Here is a 20,358-nt window from a genome sequence, read left to right as displayed (position 1 = left end):
ATTGGTGGTTGATGTAGCACTGTATCGAACAGTGTACAATAATCTGGAATAAGCATCAGCCACTATCAAGAACATGGCATTAAACACTAGTCTGGCTAAATCAATGTTGTGGGGCTGCCTGCTGACTTTGGCAGGAGGGACACGTTTGGGTGAGTCATTCAATCTCCTGGTTCAAGCCTGGCCAGTACGTGATCCTGTGAGTCAGGAGTTTAGTTCAGGATACCACCCCAGTGACCTTGGCGCAATAGTTGCAGGATGTGCTGACATAAAGAATAAGGACTGACCACCTGGGAGTGTCCCTCATTTGAAATGAGTAGAATTACTCTGTTGATCAACATGAACTTATGGTGGGCATTAAAGAACTGACAGAATGCCACAGAAGCCTTAGGAAGTTGTTGTTCGGGCCATCCATGAAGTATGTGACTCCGGACCTGTTGGAGTACCTCATTGTTACTGGCTGCATCTGTGACTGACAAGCTGGCGATGGGAAAAGAATCTGTGGTGGCTTCTGCTTCTTCATTGATATGAAAACACAGAATTTCCTCTTTGTTGAACCCTGGATTGGGTCCCCATGGAAGGCAGGAGAGGGTATCAGAGTTGGCATGTTCAGTCGTGTTGCGGATGTAAATGTCATACTGGTAGCACACCGAAAATAAAGCCCAACACTGAGGCGGTGAGCAGTCTGGTCTGGAAGCTTTGCTGCTGGATTGAATAAGGAGATCAGCGGTTTGCGGTCTGTGATGAGGTGAAACTTTGTGCTAGAAACAAAAAGTGCAATTTCTTTAATGCAAAGATGATGGCCATTGCTTCTTTTTCTATTTGGGGGTACCTGCGTTGCATGTCGCAATGTTTTCGATGCATAGGCTACAGGGTGCTCAGAACCATTTACCTCCCTGTGTGCTAGGACCGCTCCGACACCTGTATCAGATGCATCCTTTGCAATAACTATCTGCTTTGTTGGATCAAAATGTGCGAGGCAAGGGGCCATCAATAACTGGAAGGCACACTTGCAAGCTTGGTGTCCACTGGAAAGGCACACCTTTTTTGCATAACTGGGACATGGAGGCAGTTTCTGTTGCTGCTGTGGGTAAGAACTTTCTGTAATATGATATCTTCCCCAGAAGGGAATGAAGCTGCGTAAGTGTTGTTGGTCTGGGAAGTTTGAGTATGGCTTCGACATGTTTATTCAGTGGACAAATGTGTGAGCTGGATATGATGTGGCCGAGGTACTCAGTCTACTGCTGGAAAAAACAACATTGTTTTTTTCTGCCTCCCTTAAGACACTGAATAAAGATTTCAAATTGTGAAAGTTTTCCTCCATGGTTCTCCCTGTTACAATGATTTCCTCTAAACATTAATGCACCCATCCACTTGGAGTACTGATTGTTCCAAAAACTGTTGAAAAATGGTGGGGGTCCTTCCATTGTCAAACATTAAGCATTTCAAATGATGAAGCCCATGCAGCATGTGAAGTGTAAAACTGTTGAGATTCTGCATCAAGGGAAGTTGTGGGTATGTATCTGTGAGGTCTATTGTATAGAAAAAGTTCCCAGCTTTTAATTTTGACAGTAATTCTTCTGGCTTAGGAACAGGACATGTCCCAGTCTCTAATTGGGCGTTGACAGTTACTTTCTCCGATGGCTTTTCCACTTGACTAATGGGATAGCCCATTGACTGGAAGGAATAGGTTCTAGAACTCCAGTTGCAGTTAGTGTGATCCAATTCTTCGTTTACTTGGTCTCTGAGAGCTAACAAAATGGTGCGGGCTCAAAAGTACTGAGGCCATTAATTATGTTTCAGTGCCAAGTGTGCCTCAAAATCCTTTGCAGTGTTGAGTACTGGGGTGAACAGGTCCTCAATCCTGGCAATGTGTCTCTAGGATAGAGTACGGAACATCATCAGATATCAAGTTGGCAGAACTGTGTATTGAAAATCCAAATTTCTGAAAAGAGTCCAGTCCAAACAAGTTCTCAGTGGAATCACTGTTAATGACTTGGAAGGTAATGTGGTGGGTGACATTATGATATGTCGTTAGCAGTTCGACTTGACCACGTACTGGGATGGTATGTTTATTGTATGCCATTAGATATCTCTTTGTTTTTTGCAAGGCAGAAGCTCCAAGTTTCAAATAGATACTGTAATTCAGAATGTTTATGGCTGTGGCAGTGTCTGCTTGTAATTGAACTGGTTTCTTTGCCATTTGCACTTCTACAAAAGACTGTTGGAGGTCTCGTGATGGTCTACAGTGGCTACCAGATAAACATCCATCTGTCAGATGGGAAGTTGTCTTGCCTGACAGGACTTAATGACATACAGAAGCTAAATGGCTGTTGAAAGAACAGTGTTGGCAATAGGCCCACCTGTCAGGACAGTCTTCACATCGACGTTTTTTAAAACAATCTGGACAAGGCAGCAATCGTTTCGGTACCCAGGACCGGTTTGATCGGCTCGAGCGGGATGGAGGATGTCGTTGTTTAATATGTTAATGCTATGGCATCCCACCTGTACTTTGCTATGTCCAAATTGCCACTAGTGTGACCATTGGCTGCCGGCTCAGATGTGTTTACAGTAATGGCTGCTATGTCGATCCACGACTCTAGTTTCTTGCTTGTTGCTTAGATCACTTCGAAGCTTTGTGCTAAGTCCAAAACTGTGTCTATTGATGGGCCTTTACGTGCCTCATGCTGGAAATCTCTGTCAGGAGTACCCTGGATGATCATGTCCCTGATCATTTCCCCCCTGCGGGTTCGGGGGTTAGAATAGGCCTGTCGTAAGAGGCGACTAAAAGGAGTCTCAACTGTTTCGGCCTTATGTGATGGTCCCCTCTCGGGTTTGACCTCCATCTTTCTAAATTATTCCGAAGAGCGAGCCAATTGGGGAAGGGCGCCTTACATGGTGCACTGTATCCGTCGTGAATTGACACCTTTAGCCGGGTTTTTCGTCGTTGCAATGGTGTCCCGCTCATTTTCCATCTCTTGGGCGAGGATACGTCCCTGGGTGCGATTACCACACTGCACTCTGCAGTGTTGCTTTTAACTGTGACGACGACCTTGGACCTTCTTGCACCTAAGATCCAGCACGGTAGCCAGTCCGTTGTGGTGGGGCCGCCATGTACCCTGTTGGTTGTAGCCCCCTGACAACACAGGGATCGCTCTACTGATGCCTGCGCCGTTAACTCCCCACGTATGCCAAGGAGTAGATGCCCATCTCCCTGGGGCATCGGGACTCCCGGCAATGGCCATCTTGCCAGGTGGCGTTTGCTGTGGCTGGGTGGCGCCCGTGGGGAGGGCCCTTGGTCGGAGTAGGTGGCATCAGGGTGGATGACGCACAATGAAGCGTGGCACATCTTCTCTTGCTGGTGGCCAGCCACCAGCAGTCTCTAAGCGTTCGAGGGCCCATTTTAAAGGTAACGTTTATGACCCCAAATCGTTCCCCTCCCTCGCCACACCATGGGAGGAACGAAAGGCATTGAATGACAGTGAGACGTATTCGCCCAGATGTCTTGTCTGTACCAGAGCTGATGGGGAATCTTTTCTATCTGTGAAGCCTCAGTTCTTTGTAGAGCATTTAGAGGACAAGTATGGGGAGGTGGAGGGCTTGTCCAAGATGCGGTCCGGATCGGTGTTGATCGGCATCCTCCGCCCAGTCGCGGGCCTTGCTCGCTTGTACTAAGCTGGGGGATGTCTCCGTCACTATCACGCCCCATAAAAGTCTGAATATGGTCCAGGGCATTATCTTCCACAGGGATCTCCTTTTACAGTCCGATGACGAGCTGCGCGCCAACTTGGAGCGCCGAGGTGTCCATTTCGTCCGGCGCGTCCACCGGGGTCCGAGGGATCATCAAGTTGCCACCGGTATTTCTAGTGGCCATTAATGGTCTGGGTGCAGCCATGGGGTCGTCAGTGTCTCCTTCTTTGTATGCCGATGACTTCTGCATCTCATTTAGCTCCACGACTACGGGAGTCGCCGAACGCAGGCTGCAAGTCGCCGTTCACAAGGCAGCATCATGGGCTCTGACTCATGGTTTTCAGTTCTCTGCAGCCAAGACTTGAGTTATGCACTTCTACAGGCGTCGGACGGTCCAACCTCATCCTGAACTTTACCTCGACGGCCACCTGCTTGAAGTGGTGGACACTTGCCGCTTCTTGGGACTCGTGTTTGATGCCCGGCTCCCATGGGTTCCTCATATTACTCAGCTGAAGCAAAAATGCTGGCGGCACCTCTACGCCCTCTGCTGCCTGAGCCACACGTCTTGGGGTGCAGATCGCTGCATGCTGCTGCGATTGTACAGAGCCCTTGTGCAGTCCCGGCTTGATTATGGGAGCCTTGCCTATGGGTCTGCATCACCCTCAGTGTTGAAGTTGTTGGACCCCATACACCATTGTGGGGTTCGGCTTGCAACTGGCGCTTTTCGTACCAGCCCCGTGGATAGTCTACTGGTGGAGGCCGGGGTTCCCCCACTGCGGATTCGCCGCCATCGACTGCTCACCGACTATGCTATCCACGTGCATTGCTCGCCAGGCCATCCCAATCGTCGCCTGCTTTTCCCTGCAATGGTCCTCCATCTGCCCGAACGGCGATCTAGGTCTGGGCTTTCCGTAGCTGTCCGCGTCCAGTCCCTGCTGTCGGAACTGGGGTCATTCCCTCTTCTGCCTCCCTTCCGGGTCCGTGCACCTACGCCTCCCTGGTGTTTGTCCCGGCCGTCCGTCCGTCTGGACTTGGCACAGGGACCCAAGGACTCGGTTCCGCCTGTGGCCCTCCGTCGCCGTTTTCTTGCGCTCCTCGCCTCATTTTCGGACTGTGAGACTGTCTACACTGATGGTTCCCTGGTTGATGGTCGCACTGCCTACGCTTTTGCTCATGCTGCCCATGTTGAGCAGCGCTCCTTGCCAGCTGGCTGCAGTATTTTTACTGCAGAGCTGGTGGCCATATTGCGCGCTCTTGAGCATATGCGTTTCTGCTCAGGTAGGTCCATCGTCATCTGCAGTGACTCCCTGAGCAGCCTTCAGGCCATCGACCGCTGCTATCCCTCTTCTCCTCTGGTGTCATCTATTCAGGAGTCTGTTTCCGCCATTGCCCGTTCTGGTCGTTCGGTGGTCTTGGTTTGGATGCCAGGTCATGTTGGCATCCCGGGGAACGAACGTGTTGACAGGCTGGCCAAAGGGGCGATCGACGCCCCAGCTTTGGAAATCGGCCTCACGGCTCGTGATCAGCAGCTGGTGTTGCGCCGTAAGGTGCTTGGGATGTGGTCTGCTGAGTGGCGAGGCATGACAGCGCCTAATAAACTGCGGGCTGTCAAGGAGACGACCGATGTGTGGCCCTCCTCCCTGCGGTCTTCTCGCAGGGACTCTGTTATCCTGTGTCGGCTCCGCATCGGCCATACATACCTGACGCACGGCCATCTTTTGCGTCAGGAGGATCCCCCCCCCCCCCCCCCCCCCCCCCCCCCCTGTGTCAGTGTGGGTCCCGGCTGACGGTCGCCCACATTTTATTGGAGTGTCCCCGACTGCGCACCCTCCGGCAGTCTTTTAATCTCCCGGGCACTTTGCCTTTGGTTTTAAGCGACAATGCCTCCGTGGCTGATGACGTTTTACATTTTATCCGTGGTAGTCCTTTTTATGGTTCCATTTAGGGAGGTCCTGCTCCTTTCCCTTTGTGTGTCTCTTGTCCTCGAGTCTCTCGTATTTGGTTGCAGATTTTAGTGTGTAGTCGGTTGGTTGGCTCTTTCCCTTTTTTGTAGTCGTGGTCAGTCAACCAGTCTCCGGCCGTCTTCTTTTCTTCTGTTTTTCTTTGTCTGGTGTTCATCTGTACTCTTCGTGTCTGTAGTGTTCGAACCGCATTTGTGTTCTTTTAGGGCCTGGGGGGAGTCTCCTACCCCTTGGGGTTTTACTTGCTTCATGCATTTATGTCTCGCCTGTTTTTGGAATGGGGGACTGATGACCTTAGCTGTTTAGTCCCCCCTTAAACATCCCAACAACCACCACCACCACCCTGATCATTTCTTCTTACTTTTATGGGCAACAAAATGACTCTTTTTGTCCCAAACGTTTTGCCATAAACCTTGCAACTCTGCGGCCTATTCTCTATGAATCTGGGTTGGCTGTTTCTTGCATTAGTAAAATGCCACCCTGAAGGAAATAACATGGGTATGCCATTGGTAATATTTAGTTAGCAACAAACGAATATTGAAAAGGTGAGCTCTGAAGACCAATTTGTACAGTAGCCAGTAAATCTCAGGTTTTGGTCAAGACAAAAACAAAGATTTCATGAGGCTGGAATCAGTTACTCTGAATGTGTGGAAATGCTCCAGTAATTTGTAGGCTTCCCAATCCTGTAAAGCCTCATCAAAGTAAGGAAAAGATGGCACTTGCTGAGTTGCTTGAGACTGGAGTTATCCTTGAAGAAGTGTTTGGAGCATGTTCAACAGCAGTTTCTGGTTCTCATCCTGCTGATGAATAAATTGTGTGAGTAGAACTTTCAAAGTAGATGGTTGTTGGCTCATCACCATTTTTATTGTCTTATAACCAGGAATAACACAATAAGTATATCACCGTTCTACAGTTTATTGACACAACACTGAAATGAAATAATTCTGTTACCAAGAACAAAGTTGCAGAGGAACACTTTATGGAAATTATATAATTTGATGGTGGTTGTACCATTGTCTGGGAAGTGCAAGTGAAATGCAGAATTCCAGCAGAAATCACAAGTCCGTTGACATATCAAGCATAGTGAATGTTGATGTCCAAGTTCCAGTGTCACATTTGAATTCTAAGTCCAGAGTGCAGCCAGATCAACATCGAACAGCAGGTCCACCACAGTGTAGCTCTTCCTAGTTGTGGAGTAGAACATAGCACAATGAGAACTCACTTGTAGATGTCAGTAGCGGCGTTAAATAAGGCTCCGTAGTTAATGGAGCTGGTTGCTGGGTTTGCTGTATATTCTCAACGGCCAGTTGCTGAGTGTTATGGGTGGCCAATTGTTGTGGTTTGAAGCATGCACACACGAAGGCGGCCTACAATGCTAGCAGCAGGCCGTGCACAGAGAAGTATGCCGCTGTTCGGTGCAGAGATTTAGTAGCGATGAATACCACAAGAATAATTCATTGTAGTGTTGAGGCATTGGGCAATAGGTAGGTACATATACAAGGTGTCGAAAGTTGTAGCTTAGCTTTTGGAAAAACCATTCTTCAGAGTAAACAAACTCTGGAGAATGTTATTGTCCAAAAGCTAAATTACATGTTCCAAATCTTGTTTCTGTGCCTGTCTAGTTGTCCAACACCTCAGGTGTGAATAGTTATCTTCACTCACCTCAATTGTATGTGTGCCACCCAGGACTTTTCTGTCTCTTTCTCCTTCTTAGAATCCTGCTATCAATACCCTCCACTGTCCTTTCTTCATTGTGTACCACCCAACATGTCTGTCCCATAACTTGCCCCCAGATCCAACATGAACTTTTTTAACCTCCACCTGTTTCTTTCCTCTCTCTTCCCATTCCATACACTTTTCATTTTAGCATAATGTGTGCTACAGGATATCATTATTTCCCCCAGTCCAGAAGAGAACAGTGGCTGTGCATGTATAGGTTTGTTAGCTCTGTTGAAGAACTTTGTTCAAAATCAAACAATGGAAACTCCAGGTAGGAAAATAAACAGCGTAGTGCTGCTTACCGTAAAGAAGACAAGAAAACCTCCACTGCCGGCCGGAGTGGCCGAGCAATTCTAGGCACTTCAGCCTGGTTAGTTAGGTTTAAGTAGTTCTAAGTTCTAGGGGACTGATGACCTGAGATGTTAAGTCCCATAGTGCTCAGAGCCATTTGAACCAACCTCCACCTGTTCCTTACCTCCCTCTTCCCATTCCATACACTTTTCATTTTCCCCCAGTCCAGAAGAGAACAATAGCTGTGCATATGTAGGTTTGTTTGCTCTGTTGAAGAACTTTGTTCAAAACCAAACCATGGAAACTCCAGGTAGGAATATAAACAGCATAGGAAAAGTACTGCTTATCATAGAGAAGACAAGACATGTTGCAGATATACACAGTTAAAAGACACTCACACGTAGCTTTTAGCGACAGCCTCATTGGCAAAACACACACACACACACACACACACACACACACACACACACACCCCTCATGATCACCGACTCCAGCATCTCGGACTGCCTGAGATACTGAATTTGGCAGTCATGTGTGTGATGTGTGCTTGCTTGTGTGTGTGTGTGTGTGTGTGTGTGTGTGTGTGTGTGTGTGTGTGTTCTACTGACGAAGGCTGTGGCTGAAAGCTATATGTGAGTGTCTTTTAATTGTGACTGTCTGCAACTTGATGTGTCTTTTTTATGGTTTGCTTCAAAACCATTTGTATTGTAGTGCATAAATATGTGATTTTAAAACTGGCATGGTTGAAACTAAGCCAAAATGTTAGTTTTATGTTTTCTCTGTTTTTCAGATCATGAAACGTATTCAAAAATCCTGCCAGCAATATCAGAAAACATAACCCAAATGACAGTTGTTGACCAATTTTATTTAAACCTTATAAAAGCTGTATTTTTTAGTGCCTGGAAAAATGAAAATAAGAATACAGAACACATACTGTCATTTGTGAAGATGCTTCTACCATTAATTGTGAGAGTTTTGGAAGAAGGCACAACATCTGCTGCAGATCTGGTCATACTACCAGAATTGATAAATAATTGTGCTGACAAATTGAACTCTTTAACTGAGTTGAAAGTTTTGAAAGGGACACAATTGTGGTTCAACTTTTGTCGAGTTTGTTTGAAATTTGGGCTACAAAATGAAAATGAATATCATTCAGTGCTACTTCCACTTCTCACCAGGTTCATCAGTGGCGTCTATGAAGAAAACAGCAATTCTGCTGAGGCAGTTACATTATTCCAAATGACTGTATCTCATTCAAGATTTCTCAGTGTTGTCCTTGGCAAAACTCAGGCAAAGGGTAAGGGCTTGGCTATCTCTAAACAACTTTTATTTTCAGCAGTTTTTCTTCTGGAATAACTTTGATTACATATTTATTAGGTAACCTTGTGAGACTGCTTTTGATGCTAGCAACAAGAGCACCATCTGTCATGCTTCCAGAACATGTACCTGTCCTTTTGGGAGCATATGGTGCAACGTTATCTAGCACAGACCAGTTGATTTTGCAGGTAATATGGAATATTCCAAAGCTCAAATTTCCTTGCATTCATATTTTGTTCTGCTCAAGATATTTATGTCTTAAGAAAATATGTATGTGTATCAAATGAAGATGCAGTCAAGAAAACTAATGAACTGTTGACCTGAATTAGGGGCCAATACTTAACACCAGGAGGCAAAATGTACAGTACTTCCAGCAGGCAAATAAAAAGAAATTTAAAGGTAAAAGGAACAAATTGCTTAGCTTTTGGAAATAATAATTCCTTCATCAGGAAGAAGAGAGGAGTATGTTAGGTAACGTAAAACAGGAAGGACATGTGAATGCCAGCCGGTGTGGTTAAGCAGTTCTAGGCACATCAGTCTGGAACAGCGCGACCACTACGAATCCTACCTAGGGCATGGATGTCTGTGATGTTGTTAGGTTAGGTTTAAGAAGTTCTAAGTTCTAGGAGACTGATAACCTCAGATGTTAAGTCCCATAATGCTCAGAGCCATTTTGACATGTGACTCAGACCGAAGGATGGGAGGGACCCACCTGTGATGAGGACAAGGATAGACAGGGAGTGTGAACCCTTTTTCACAATACAGGTGGGTCTGAGGAGAATACGTCCTTGATTTGAAGGAAAATTCAATCTCACCTCCGTAAGAAAGAAACTATTAGTTCCAAAAACTAAGTAATGTTTTACTTTTGGATGTGTCTTATTGCTGAAAATACGTACATATAACTTAAATGCTAAATCCTGCAATAACATGTTGTAATCAGACATATACTCCAAAATAACCATAAATTTAACAGAAAAGTGAGGGGACCTTAAGCCTGACTTGAAGTTTTCTATGCTGCTTTCTGTTAGTACAAAGCACCTCCAGCAGAAAGGTGCCAAGTGACACGTTGTGGTTCTCATACGATTCTACAAACCTTTAGAGTCCATTGTCAGACTTTCCTTTTTCCCTTAACTCTTTATGGTCTCTCTTTCTTTCAGCAACTAAGAACATAAATTTAAAGAAATTATTGAGGAAAAAGAGAAGCATTTGCTCAGTACATACCTTTACAGTAATGAATGGAGCAAGGTCTTTTCCTTTTTTGTCACAATGTCTGTGGCTTTCAAAACATCTAAAATAGTTCCTTTGACAGGAGAAGGAGAAAAGGCAAGTGGAAGGAAAAAAATGTTCATATGTTAAATGGAAGAAAAAAGCCACTCAGAATACCAAATGTACAAGTTGGAGGAAAACAATATTTTCTGTTCATTTTTTACCATATCACTTGTCCGTGGACATTTGGTATTCTTGCCAGCTGTATTCTTGCTGTTATATTCATAATTTTATACTCAGTAATCTATTTGCACATCCACAACCATTGCTTTTTCTAGCCTGTCATTCACTGATCACAAGACCCATCACATTGCTCTGCTTGGTGCCTTCTTTTTTCTCCAGTATGAAAAATGTTGTCCATAATGGGATGACAATTTAAATGTTTATTATTCATTGACCAATTTCAATTTTTTTTTTTTTTTTTTTTTGAACTTAACAAAACACAGATAGGATAAAATGTGTAACATGTATAAAAATATCAAACTGCTCTATATCAAGATAACTTGAGATAAAGCATAGTACTTACAGTCCTATAAACTCTGTCTAATGTGGCATTCTAGAGTTGTTGATTGTACTGATAGATATCACCGTCTTTCTTGCATGATATTGTTGACGTTGACATTGTAATTCTGTCAGAGACAGCAAAGGACTTGGAAGAGCAGTTGAACGGAATGCACAGTGTCTTGAAAGGAGGATATAAGATGAACATCAACAAAAGCAAAACAAGGATAATGGAATGTAGTCAAATTAAGTCAGGCGATGCTGAGGGAATTAGATTAGTAAATGAGGCACTTAAAGTAGTCAAGGAGTTTTGCTATTTGGGGAGCAAAATAACTGACGATGGTCAAAGGAGAGAGGATATAAAATGTAGACTGGCAATGGCAAGAGCATTTCTGAAGAAGAGAAATTTGTTAACATCGAGTATAGATTTAAGTGTCAGGAAGTCATTTCTGAAAGTATTTGTATGGAGTGTAGCCATGTATGGAAATGAAACAAGGACGATAAATAGTTTGGACTAGAAGAGAATATAAGCTTTCGAAATGTGGTGCTACAGAAGAATGCTGAAGATTAGGTGGGTAGATCACATAACTAATGAGGAGGTATTGAATAGAATTGTGGAGAAGAGGAGTTTGTGGCACAACTTGACTAGAAGAAGGGATCGGTTGGTAGGACATGTTCTGAGGCATCAAAGGATCATCAATTCAGTATTGGAGGGCAGTGTGGAGGGTAAAAATCATAGAGGGAGACCAAGAGATGAATACACTAAGCAGATTAAGAAGGATGTAAGTTGCAGTAGGTACTGGGAGATGAAGAATCTTGCACAGGATAGAGTAGCATGGAGAGCTGCATCAAACCAGTCTCAGGACTGAAGACCATAACAACAACAACAACAACAACAACAACAACAACAACGTCGACGTGATTTGTCGCCTTCATCAACTGCTACCTGAGACTGACTGTCAGATGGGATGTGATCATAATTAATACCCTCAGCCTCACGACTCCCTCCACAGTCAGCTCCTGGAGGCACTGCCCTCAAGTGTCCGAGCTGCTCAATGCTCTGTGCAGTGTCATTCCTGCTGCCTGCCCACTCCGTCTGTTGTCCATTCCTGCTTTCTTCCCACTCCATCTGAGATTCACAGCCACAGACAGCACCTTCTAAGGAACATTCACCTGATACTCCATCTGCGCTTCTCTCCTTGCTACCTTCCCACTCTGTCTGTAATCTGCTGCTGGAAGCACTGCCGATGAGTGTCCGTGCTATCAAACACTCCATCTGATGTCCATTCCAACTACCTTCCCACTCCGACTCTTGCATAGCATTGATGTTTTTGTGATCTGATGTCAACATTTATTGTAGTGTCATTGGCATTGAGAAACAGCCAAAATTGCTAACATTAAACTGTTCTCCATGGTCTGATAAAATCCCTGTCAGATACTACAAACAATTTTCACCTGAGTTAATTCACATTTTAACCACTTTGTACCATAGATCATGGGAACAAAAGATCTTCCCAGTGAAGGAAGCACAGGTCACACTTATGCACAAGGAAGGTAGCAGAAGTGATCCCCGAAACTTCTGTCCAGTCTCATTGATACCCATTTGTTGTAAAATCCTAGAAGATATTTTGTGTTAAAATGCAGTGAAGTATCTCAAACAGAATGAAGTCCTTCCCATGGTTCTGAAAACATACAGCTTGGTAAAACCCAACTTACACTTTTCCACTTTATTCCTTTAAATGTAGACATATTGATGTTACTCAAGCTTACTGCAACGAGTAACCGAGGACTTTCGTCCAACTGGTTTATTGTCGTATTGTGAATACATAGACCTTTCCATCACAGTATTTCATATGACTGACTTTCTCTTCTATCAAAAATCCATTCTTTTTTTCTTGTATGACATTCTTAACATTTCTCCAAGGAAGGCCTCTACTTGAAGCATTTGTGGGACAATGTACGGCGCTGGGGTCTCTCTGCTGCACCTGTGCCGACATCACAGCAACTATTACTGTGTCCGCTACACTGCACAAAGTCCAACGAATACCTCAAACAGAAATTATGAAACACAAGCAGAAATTTAATCTCTTACATGTTATGTAATAAGTAACTAATACCAAAATCAAAACTTTATTTTATTGTTACTCATATTACATCAAACTTAAAATATTAATATTTACTCATTCATATTTAGTGTTGAGAGTACAGAAATGTTAAATCAAAGAATACATTCATGGGAAATACCTTAAACTAAAACCCTCACAGATGCTACTCCTACAATTCAGCAAATGTAATACTATTGACTAATTAACTATATACATAGAAATAGAGAAACTTTAATATATACAGGGCGTCTCTCCTTGGAGTCATCAGGTGCATTTTCCTGGGTGTTTCTGGCAGATATTCACAATTTCATTTTTGCAACGTGTATGTAAACTCAACCCAAACAAATAATGCTCATCATGTATTTCACGTGATGTCCAGTGTCAACAGAAAGCATCAGTTTGTATCCCATTACATACAAAATTATTTTTAAATTTGAATTTTGTATGGCCATTCGACAGAGTGGACCCAGATTAGTCTAATGCAATACTGTATTCATTTTATCGATGTGATTAAACAGGAATAATAAAACACAAAGAATAGCGAATATTTCAGCACTGGGATGACTGCCCTGGCCTGCACAGATTGTTACAAGCCAAGCATGCAGCACTACTGATTTGATGCAGTATTACTGTTCGTTCTTCAAGTTTTACTGTCCCTTTGAATGCATTTCAATAAAACGAATATCACCTAATTTGGAACTACTCTTTCCGGTGGGCATATTTATTTCTTTTTTAAAAATAATTTTGTTTGTAACGGAAAACAAACCATCATTTTCTGCTTACTCTGGGTATTGTGTGAAAGATGGGATGAGCATTATTTGTTTGGGCTGACTCCAGCTACACAGTGCAAAAACAAAATTGCAAATATCTGTGGATACACCAGAGAAAATGCACCTGACAGCTCTCTTAGGAGAGAGATCCTGTATGCGTACATATGATAGTGGAAAAACCCATTGTTGTCCAGGTGTTTGTTTATAGCTGTGCATCCCATGCCCGTACCAGGCAGTGCCTGGCTTTGTATTTAATGTTTATGATGTCATATCTCCTGAACTACATGTTGTGCAATGATATAATTCTGTAGAGACGTGTGTGGATATTGTCTGCAAAATGTTTTGTGAATAGGGTTAGTAGGAACAAAGTCATAAATTTAAACATAATGCACCATGCAGCAGTTTTTCATGTTTCTCACTGTTTATGATGTCACATCTCCTGAACAGGTTTTGTACATTGATATCGTGTTTTAGGTACACTCCTGGAAATTGAAATAAGAACACCGTGAATTCATTGTCCCAGGAAGGGGAAACTTTATTGACACATTCCTGGGGTCAGATACATCACATGATCATACTGACAGAACCACAGGCACATAGACACAGGCAAAAGAGCATGCACAATGTCGGCACTAGTACAGTGTATATCCACCTTTCGCAGCAATGCAGGCTGCTATTCTCCCATGGAGACGATCGTAGAGATGCTGGATGTAGTCCTGTGGAACGGCTTGCCATGCCATTTCCACCTGGCGCCTCAGTTGGACCAGCGTTCGTGCTGGACGTGCAGACCGCGTGAGACAACGCTTCATCCAGTCCCAAACATGCTCAATGGGAGACAGATCCGGAGATCTTGTTGGCCAGGGTAGTTGACTTACACCTTCTAGAGCACGTTGGGTGGCACGGGATACATGCGGACGTGCATTGTCCTGTTGGAACAGCAAGTTCCCTTGCCGGTCTAGGAATGGTAGAATGATGGGTTCGATGACGGTTTGGATGTACCGTGCACTATTCAGTGTCCCCTCGACGATCACCAGTGGTGTACGGCCAGTGTAGGAGATCGCTCCCCACACCATGAAGCCGGGTGTTGGCCCTGTGTGCCTCGGTCGTATGCAGTCCTGATTGTGGTGCTCACCTGCACGGCGCCAAACACGCATACGACCATCATTGGCACCAAGGCAGAAGCGACTCTCATCGCTGAAGACGACACGTCTCCATTCGTCCCTCCATTCATGCCTGTCGTGACACCACTGGAGGCGGGCTGCACGATGTTGGGGCGTGAGCGGAAGACGGCCTAACGGTGTGCGGGACCGTAGCCCAGCTTCATGGAGACGGTTGCGAATGGTCCTCGCCGATACCCCAGGAGCAACAGTGTCCCTAATGTGCTGGGAAGTGGCGGTGCGGTCCCCTACGGCACTGCGTAGGATCCTACGGTCTTGGCGTGCATCCGTGCGTCGCTGCGGTCCGGTCCCAGGTCGACGGCACGTGCACCTTCCGCCGACCACTGGCGACAACATCGATGTACTGTGGAGACCTCACGCCCCACGTGTTGAGCAATTCGTTGGTATGTCCACCCGGCCTCCCGCATGCCCACTATACGCCCTCGCTCAAAGTCCGTCAACTGCACATACGGTTCACATCCACGCTGTCGCGGCATGCTACCAGTGTTAAAGACTGCGATGGAGCTCCGTATGCCACGGCAAACTGGCTGACACTGACGGCGGCGGTGCACTAATGCTGCGCAGCTAGCGCCATTCGACGGCCAACACCGCGGTTCCTGGTGTGTCCGCTGTGCCGTGCGTGTGATCATTGCTTGTACAGCCCTCTCGCAGTGTCCGGAGCAAGTATGGTGGGTCTGACACACCGGTGTCAATGTGTTCTTTTTTCCATTTCCAGGAGTGTATATTTCAGCAGCATATGTCTATACTGCCTGCAAAATTTAGTTTGAATAGACCTAGTAGCAAAGATGTAATTAATTTCTAGGTCATGCATGATGCAGCAGTTTTTCACACATCTTATTTTTTATGATGTTGTATCTCCTGAACTACTCTGAGCTAACAAAAGTCATGGGCTATCTCCTAATATTGTGTTGAACCTCCTTTTGCTCAGTGTAGTGCAACAAATAGACGTGGCATAAACTCAACAAGTTGTTGGAAGACTCCTGCAGAAAAATTGAGCCATGCTGCCACTGAAGCCGGCCATAATTGCAAAAGGTTGCCGGAGCATGATTTTGTGCATAAAATGGCTTCTTGGTTATGTCCTCTAGACATTCAATGGGCTTCACATTGGGCAATTTTTCTGGAATGTTTGTCAAACCAGTCTTGAACAGTTATGGCCTGGTGACGTGGTGCATTGCTGTTTGGGAACATACGATGTCCATGAATGAGTGCAAATGGGTTCCAAGTACCCAATCATAACCATTTCCAGTCAATGATCGATTCAGTTGGATCAGAGGACCCAGTCCATTCCTTGTAAACATAACCCACATTGTTACGGAGCCACCACCAGCTTGCACATTGCATTGTTGTTAATTTGGCATTGTGGAGTCTGCACCACACTCGAATCGTACCATCAACTCTTACCATCTGAAATTGGGACTTATCTGACTAGGCCACAGTTTTCCTGTCAACCGATATTGTCATGAGTCCATGTTGTGCCATTAGAAAAGGTTCTCATGTCAGTCATCTGCTGCCATAGGCCATTAACGCCATATTTCACTGCATTGTCCTAATGGATATGTCCATCTTACATCTCAATTTGATTTCACCACTTTCACACAGTGTTGCTTGTCTGTAAGCACCGACAACTCATTGCAAACGCCATTGCTCTCGGTTGTTAAGTGAAGGACATTAGCCAATGTGGTGCCTGCAGAAATAATAAATTATAACGCCATGCCTCATTCATTGCTTTTACTGCATGAACAGTGGAAAAGAAGTAAGTTATAATCATTTTTTTTCTTTCTTTATTTCTGAAGGTCAACTGTCAGCAAGAAAAAATTTCGTGAAGGTTTGAAGTAATATGTAAAGTTTGTTGCAAGTCACTAAATGCTCTCATTCTCAGGTACGGGAGTAGTAAAGTCTGGGAATTCATGCGTCACTTCTGTTTCACACACACGCAAGGGGTGTTCAATAAATAATGCAACTCATCTTTTCTGAAAGGAGGTCAGGACTCTCAATACACCATATTATTCCCCACATTTTTGCTGCAAAACCCTATTTTTCAACATAATCGTCTTTCAGGCTAGGGAAGATCTGGACAGGTTAAGGAGGGAGAAGGGCAAAGAGAGGTGGGAAGTGGCAACAGGTAGCAGAAGGAACAGGCCTAGAACTAAGTCTGACAGTTTTGTGGTGAATGTCAAAAATAAGTTTGACCTGTTGCTTCAGTTAGAAACTGATGAGCCTCAAGCAGAGGTAGGTGTATACAGGACACAACAAACTTTCAATAGGAAATTGAAAAGGAATGTAGGAAAGCCATCGAAAAGGAAGAAAGTTTTGTTGTTAGGCAGTTCTCATGCCAGAGGTGTAGGCCAACTTCTGCAGGAGGAATTAGGACCAGAATACCAGGTCACAAATTTTTTCAAACCAGTGCTAGTCTGGATCAGGTGACAGAGGATTTAGGTTCACTCTGTAAAGGATTTACCAGGGAAGACACCGTGGTTATTGTGGGAGGGCCAGGGAACAGCATCGACAGAGATCCTGGGTACAGTATAGAGTGTGACCTGGTAAAGATTGCGTCGGCATCGAGACACACCAATGTTGAATTTGTATCTGTCCTGAGACGCCATGACCGGCCTCATTTGAACTCTTCTGTTGGGAGAGTTAACTTGGAGTTGGAACGGCTGCTTGGTTCGGGTGCGGGGGCTCATATTGGTGTGGTTCCTGTCGATTCTCTCAGTAGGTGGGACTATACCAGGCACGGCCTACATCTCAACAGGAAAGGGAAGGGGAAACTGGCTGGGGTAATAGCAGGAAATTTAAGGGGGGGAGGCACTGCCATGAACGGTAAAATACCAGTGGTTACAGGTGTTGGAGCAGCACCTTTTTTAGGATAGGTAAGACAGAAAGATGTCAAGTTCTACGAGAGGTCAGGATTGAAACAAATCTTCAGTTTAGGAAAGAAATTAAACAGTACAATTCTAGCACATTGGATCATCAATCACAGCTGTCAATTATAAATTTTCACCAATCATCAGAAATTTTATCTCCACCAAGTTTTATCTCAGTCCTAGGTAATTCCATTGATGAATTAAAGTCACCCAACCCAGTTGACATAATCTGCCTCTCTGAACACCATGTGACCACTGGTATAGCAACTAGGCCTAAGCACAATGAGAAACTCAGACAGGAAAGTACTGCAAATGTTAGAATAAGGAAAGGTTCTCATAAAAGTATAATTAAAAATAATGTAAGTATATTTCATCAAAATATTGGGAGTTTAAAGAATAAAATAGATGAGCTTCTGGTTTGTTTAGAAGATTTAGAAGCTGAGGATGAAATAGATATACTATGCCTGTCTGAGCATCACATTGTTACTGATATGGATAAGGTAAATGTAAGTGGATATAAGCTCTCTGCACATGCAATGAGAGAAAATATGGAGAAAGGAGGAGTTGCCATATATGTCAAAAGTTATCATTGAGCAAAAAGTATAGAAACAAAAAAGTTTTGTGTAGAGAAACATATAGAAGCATGTGCCTGTGAGCTTAAATTAAATAAAGGCACATTTATAATTGTAACTGTATATAGGTCCCCATCAGGAAATTTTCATCTATTTCTGAAAAATTTGGACTCCTTGTTGTGCTATCTGTCAGACAGGGGGAAGCAAATTATTATTTGTGGGGACTTCAATGTAGATTCTCTGAAAGAGGGTAATAGGAAAAATGACCTTGAAGTATTACTCGGTTCTTTCAATTTGACACCCGTTATTGATTTTCCTGCTCGGGTGGTAAAGGATAGCAGCTCACTGATAGATAACTTCTTTATAGACCAAGATAAGTTTAATCAGATAAATGCTCAGCCTGTTGAGAATGGTCTTTCTGATCATGGTGCACAGCTAGTTACAATATATGACATAGCTCCATTCGGCAATACTAAACAGTCCTCCAAAGTAGTACATTCAGTCAACGATTTAACAATTGCAAATTTCAGGGAAAGCCTACAGCAGTTAGACTGGGATGAGGTGTACCGTGAACCTGATGCCAATTTAAAATATAATTTATTTCATGACATTTTTGTAAATGCATTTGAAAACTGCTTCCCCAAGAAAATAGTTAAATATACTTGTAAGAAACCTTGTAACAAACCATGGCTTACTAAGGGTATAAAAATATCTTGTAACCGGAAAAGGGAAATGTATCTGACAGCAAGAAAGAGTAGTGACCCAGAAACTATCAAACATTATAAAAACTACTGTGTTATATTAAGAAAAGTTATTAAAAAATCCAGAAGTATGTGTATCATGTCTGAAATCAGCAACTCTGATAATAAAATTAAAACAATTTGGAATATTATTAAAAGAGAAACAGGTCAACCAAGAGCACAGGAAGACAGTATTACCATCAAATTGAATGAAAACTTTACGAACAAAAAGTCAGAAGTTGAAAATATTTTTAATAATCATTTTCTAAATGTTGTGGATATAGTAGGATCCAGGTGTTCTTTAGAAGATGCTAGGCTGTTAATGGAAGAGGCCATACCTATGCAATTTGATACAATTGAAATCTCACCCACTTCTCCCTCTGAAATTAGGAAAATAATAAACTTGCTTAAAAGCAAAAACTCACATGGAATTGATGGCATTTCCAGCAAAATACTAAAAACTTGTTCTCAACAGATAAGTAAGATTCTCAGCCACCTGTGTAATAGCTCTCTGGAACAGGGCATTTTCCCTGATAGACTGAAATATGCTATTGTTATACCTTTGCATAAAAAGGGGGATAGATCTGATGTCAACAATTACCGTCCAATCTCCCTTCTAACAGCTTTATCCAAAATTTTTGAGAAAGTAATGTATTCAAGAGTAGCTTCACATATCTGTAACAATGAAGTACTAACAAAATGTCAGTTTGGTTTCCAGAAAGGTTTTTCAACAGAAAATGCCATATATGCTTTCACCAATCAAATTTTGAATGATCTGAATAACCGAAAACCACCCATTGGGATTTTTTGTGATCTCTCAAAGGCTTTTGATTGTGTAAATCATGAAATTCTGCTAGACAAGCTCAAGTATTGTGGCATGAGTGGGACAGTGCACAAATGGTTTAATTCGTACCTAACTGGAAGAGTGCAGAAATTTGAAATAAGTAGTTCTCATAATATGCAAAGATCAGCACATTCTTCAAACTGGGGAACTATCAAGAATGGGGTTCCACAAGGGTCAGTCTTGGGTCCTTTGTTGTTCTTAATATATATTAATGACTTGCCATTCTATATTCATGAAGAGGCAAAGTTAGTTCTCTTTGCTGATGATACAAGTATAGTAATCACACCTGACAAACAAGAATTAACTGATGAAATTGTCAATACTGTCTTTCAGAAAATTACTAAGTGGTTCCTTGTAAACGGACTGAATTTTGATAAGACACAGTATATACAGTTCCGTACAGTGAATGGTATGATGCCATTAATAAATATAGACCTTAATCAGAAGCATATAGCTAAGGTAGAATATTCCAAATTTTTAGGTGTGGCCATTGATGAGAGATTAAATTGGAAGAAACACATTGATGATCTGCTGAAACGTTTG

The 20,358-nt window shown here is 43.4% G+C and overlaps 1 protein-coding gene across 1 annotated transcript in view; it reads left to right on the top strand.

The window, feature by feature from the left end:
- LOC126162041 (nucleolar pre-ribosomal-associated protein 1) overlaps positions 1-20,358 on the top strand; it is a 176,291-nt gene that overhangs the window by 120,902 nt on the left and 35,031 nt on the right. The window contains exons 13-14 of the mRNA XM_049918273.1: positions 8,449-8,955; positions 9,036-9,163. Of these exons, the coding sequence (XP_049774230.1) occupies positions 8,449-8,955; positions 9,036-9,163 (635 nt within the window). The remainder of the gene's footprint in view (positions 1-8,448; positions 8,956-9,035; positions 9,164-20,358) is intronic.

Source organism: Schistocerca cancellata, chromosome 2 (assembly GCF_023864275.1).
Source record: "Schistocerca cancellata isolate TAMUIC-IGC-003103 chromosome 2, iqSchCanc2.1, whole genome shotgun sequence".
Lineage (NCBI taxonomy): Eukaryota > Metazoa > Arthropoda > Insecta > Orthoptera > Acrididae > Schistocerca > Schistocerca cancellata.
Note: the sequence above shows the minus strand (reverse complement) of the source record. Positions and strands in the feature narration are given on the sequence as shown.